Here is a 4411-nt window from a genome sequence, read left to right on the forward strand (position 1 = left end):
TGGAATCCAGGAGAGCGACTCAGCGCTTGGTGGAATCCAGGAGAGCGACTCAGCGCTTGTATATGCGTCTAGGGCGCAAGGAACAGCGGCTATGCGCTTTAGTCGTGGCGGCTGAGCGCCGAGGTGAAGTGAAAATGCTCGCATTTTCCTTCCTTATATACTAGTACTCACCAAATTTCAATCCCGAGAGAATTCGCCCTCTATCGGCGCGCTATGAATTGGCAAGACCGCTCGAAGTTGGCGCCAGGCGCCCATGTCAGGGGCCGGGCGCCCGGTGCCAAACGTCAGGTGCGCGTGACCGCGCGATTGCCGGGGAGGGACCCGGCGCTTGTGGCTGCCGTAGGCTGCCACATTACCCCCTTCGTTGTTTGAAAGCCGGGGCTTGGAAACGGACAGTTTTCTTTGATGTCCTGCCGCTTCTTGTGGTGACCAACTCTTCTGAAGCTGGAGTGCCCGTTGTAGAGTTCTTCGGGACTGGTGTAACCGGTGTGGCTTTAGGTTCGTCCTGGTCCGCCAACATGTATGCCGGTTTGATTCTGTCTACTGTTACGTGGACGGTCTTTCCGTTAATCCGTAACTTGTAGTATTTGTCTGTTCTGCTGAGGACGTCATACGGGCCGTCGTAGCTTGGTTGCAGGGACGCTTTTGGTGCGTCGTGCCTGAGGAACACGTGCGTTGAATTCGGCAGGTCCTTATGTTCGAAGACGGCCGGTGTACCATGCCTTTTCACTGGCTGTGGTCGTAAGTCCCTCATGGCTTTCTTCAGCTGCAGTATGAAGTCGCTCAAGCTGCTAGTCTCCTGCGGAGTTTCCTGTAAAAATTCACCAGGCAGTCTTAATGTCTCACCATATACAAGTTCTGCTGGTGTTGCTTGAAGGTCTGCCTTGTATGCTGCTCGGATCCCCATCATTATTACTGGGAGAACTTCTGTCCATGCCTCTGTGTTGCGTGACACTTGATTGCAGTTTTCATCTGCCGGTGTAAGCGCTCGACCATTCCATTGGCTGCTGGATGATAGGCTGTGGTATGTATATGCACCGTGCCTGTTATTTTATTCAACTGACGGAACAGGTCGGCTTCAAATTGCCTACCCTGGTCCGTAGTGATGCGTGAGGGTGTACCGAACCTCGAGATCCAGTGTGTGAAGAAGTTGTGGGCTATCGTCTCTGCGGATATATCTACCACAGGAATGGCTTCAGGCCACCTTGTGAATCTGTCGATCGCTGTGAGGCAGTATCTATATCCTCGAGATGATGGCAGTGGTCCTACCAAGTCTATGTGTATATGCTGAAAACGCCTTGTGGGGCCGACGAATTGTCCTAACGGCGAATGCGTGTGCTTGTGGACTTTTGACTTTTGACAGGCGAGACAAGCTCTCGCCCATTCGTGACAATCTGTCTTGATTCGTGGCCAAACGTAACGCTGCGATATTAACTTTGCTGTTGCTTTGGTTCCTGGATGCGACAGACCGTGTAGAGATTGGAACACTTGCCTTCGCAGCTGTTTAGTGACAAACGGCCGTGCCACCGGTGTCGAAGTATCGCAGTACAGCATGGAGCTGGTTCCAGGAATTTGCACTTTCCGGAGTCTGAGTGAAGAAGTTTCCTTCAGGTAGTCCTGTATTTCGGTGTCTTCTTCTCGAGCTTTGGCCAAGTCCTCCAGATTAACCGCGGTCTGAATACTCTCAATACGGGAGAGAGCATCTGCGACCGTATTATCTTTACCGGCAATGTGACGGATGTCAGTTGTGAACTGACTGATGTATTGAAGGTGCCGCGCTTGTCTAGGAGAGCTGTGAAGAAGATCCTGCTTGAAGGCATGTATGATCGGCTTGTGATCTGTAAATACAGTGAAGAATCTTCCCTCCAGCATATGACGGAAGTGTTTAATTGCCAAGTATATAGCCAACAGCTCCCTGTCGTACGGGCTATACTTCTGTTGAGCCGGATTGAGTTTTTTGCTGAAGAAGGCTAGTGGTTGCCAATCTTCTCCGACTCGTTGCTGAATAACAGCTCCTATGGCGGTGTCAGATGCATCCGTCGTAAGTGTTACTTCTGCATCTTGCTTAGGGTGCGCCAACAGAGTAGCCCTTGAGAGACTGCTTTTGCATTTTTCGAAGGCCTCGTCCAATTCTGCCGTCCAGGTAATGGGAGCCTTCTTTTTAGTTTTGGACCCGCTGAGTAGACCATTCAATACCGTTTGGTCCTGTGCGGCCTCGGGAATGAATCTTCGGTAGAAGTTCAGTGTACCCAAAAACTGTCGCATCTGTTGAACATTCTCCGGCTTTGGAAATTGTTTAATCGCCTCAACCCTATCTGCGGGAGGTCGTGTGCCTTCAGTGGAGACCTCGTATCCCAGGAACAGAACCTTTTCGGCTCCAAAAACACATTTGGCTGGGTTCAGTATTACACCGTTTTCTTCTAGGCGCCTGAAAAGCATGCGCAAGTGCTTTTTGTGTTCCTTTTCGTTGCTGGAGGCAACTAAAATGTCATCTATGTATGCATAACAAAATTCCAGGTCGCTTAATATCTCGTTGATGAAGCGCTGAAACGTTTGTGCTGCATTCCGAAGTCCAAACGGCATAAAGAGGAATTCAAAGAAAGGCGTCGTTATCGCCGTTTTCGGAACGTCTTCGAGGTGTACGGGAATCTGGTTGTACGCTCGCACCAGATCCAGTGTCGAGAAGATTTTACTACCGTATAGGCGCTGTGAAAAATCCTCTATGTGTGGAATGGGATAGCGGTCGGGGACGGTCCTCGCGTTGAGTCTCCGATAGTCTCCACAAGGCCGCCATGAATCCCCTTTTTTAGGCACCATATGTAGTGGCGTCGCCCACGGGCTCTTTGATACCCGTACGATTCCTTCTTGGAGCAAGAGGTCAAATTCCGCTTTGGCTGCCTTGAGTTTGTCGGGGGCGAGTCTTCGTGGACGACAGGCCTCAGGTGGGCCGTCCGTCGTCTTGATATGATGCCTGGTAGCGTGCTTTGCTTTCCGCATCCCGGCAGTAGCCCGAGTAATCCCGGGAAATTCTGCCAAGATGCGGTGGTATTCGTTGTCTATCGCCAGCACCTTGATGGATTGAGTGTCTCCTTTTTCTGCCGTGCCTTTTGTGCGTAGCTCCGTTTTTCCGTCTAGGAGAAGGCCTCGCTGTAGATCGGGTAACAGGTGATAGTGTGACAGGAAGTCAGCTCCGATGATGGGTATCGTGACGTTGGCGACGATAAAGCGCCAAGGGAAAGCACGTCGTAACCCGAGCTCTGGCTGTAATGTAAGCCAGCCGTATGTGTTGATTATAGAGCCATTCGCAGCGAAAAGTTCGTAGGTGGAAGACGCCGTGTAGCCTGCTGTCATAGAGCGTGGGTATACGCTGACGTCGGACCCTGTGTCCACGAGGAATCGCTTCTTGGTCTCCCGACACATTACAAAAAGACGGCGTTGTGAAAGGGCGAGTCGACTTGCCGCCGCTAGTGACTCCCCTTTTCGTTTTCCGATTTGTAGGTGCATGGCTGAGTGCACTTCTGAGCTTTCTCGCCGAATCTGTTGTGGTAATAGCAGTGCTTCTCGTTATTCGCGCCTTTTGCCGACTTTTGGCTGCGGCTCCGGCTCCGTTTTCTTTCGGATTTCTTATCCCGTTTCTTGTCTCGGGAAAGATGCGTGGTGAGAGAAGCAACTTGTTTGATTAGAGCCTCTACTTTTGCTTCAAGAGAGGTTGCTGAAGGTGTGTACGTAGAAGCTACCACTGCCTTGTTCGTCATCTCGTGGATGCGATCAGCTTGCTCTGCGACATCGTTAAGACGGTCATCGGTCCTGGTAGCTAGAATCATCTGAGCCTGTTGTGGAAGTCTTTCCAGCCAAAGCGTGCGTAAGAGAGAGTCTGGTACATTATTTCCGGCCAGGGTACGGAGATGTCGCAAAAATTGGGACGGTTTGCGATCTCCTAACTCCTCTAGCTCTAAGAGCTGTCGTGTGCGCTGTTCTTGGGAGACCGACATCCGCTGTATAAGCGCCTGCTTCACCGCTTTATATTTATCAGCCGCGGGCGGCTGAGTGATCACGTCCTTAATCTCTTTGATTTGACTGGAGTTTAATTGCGATAGAGCGTAGGAATATTTAGTAGAATCTTGTGTGATTTCGCTAATTGTAAATTGCCCTTCTAATTGGGCGAACCACAGTTCCGGTTCGTCGTTCCAGAAGGGGGGTACACGAACAGCGACTTTGTGTACGAGGCTCTCAGCCGTAATCTGTACTCCTCCGTCTTGCGGCATTTTTAAACCTTGCGATCACGTCGGGGTCACCAAATTTATGGGGCTTGCTTCGCTAATCTCTAGTCTATTTAGGAACGCCCAAGGAAGTGGATCGCAAGGGAGGGAAGTAAATCTTTGGAAACTCTTTTTCTGTTAATACCTCAAGG

At 50.8% G+C, this 4411-nt stretch overlaps 2 protein-coding genes across 2 annotated transcripts; both read right to left on the reverse strand.

The window, feature by feature from the left end:
* Nucleotides 1–356: 356 nt before the first annotated feature.
* LOC105570737 lies at nt 357–907 on the reverse strand (the record flags this gene model as incomplete). Its single annotated transcript, XM_012028176.1, has 1 exon — nt 357–907. A coding segment is annotated over exon 1 (551 nt), but the record flags the coding sequence as incomplete, so codon positions are not given.
* Nucleotides 908–3464: 2557 nt separating this feature from the next.
* LOC105570738 lies at nt 3465–4265 on the reverse strand. The gene has a single exon (XM_012028177.1). The coding sequence runs from the start codon at nt 4263–4265 to the stop codon at nt 3465–3467; it is 801 nt and encodes a 266-aa protein (XP_011883567.1).
* Between the last annotated feature and the right edge of the window lie 146 nt (nt 4266–4411).

The sequence above is a fragment of the Vollenhovia emeryi genome, unplaced genomic scaffold (assembly GCF_000949405.1).
Source record: "Vollenhovia emeryi isolate VEMERY1.0 unplaced genomic scaffold, V.emery_V1.0 DF941936.1, whole genome shotgun sequence".
Lineage (NCBI taxonomy): Eukaryota > Metazoa > Arthropoda > Insecta > Hymenoptera > Formicidae > Vollenhovia > Vollenhovia emeryi.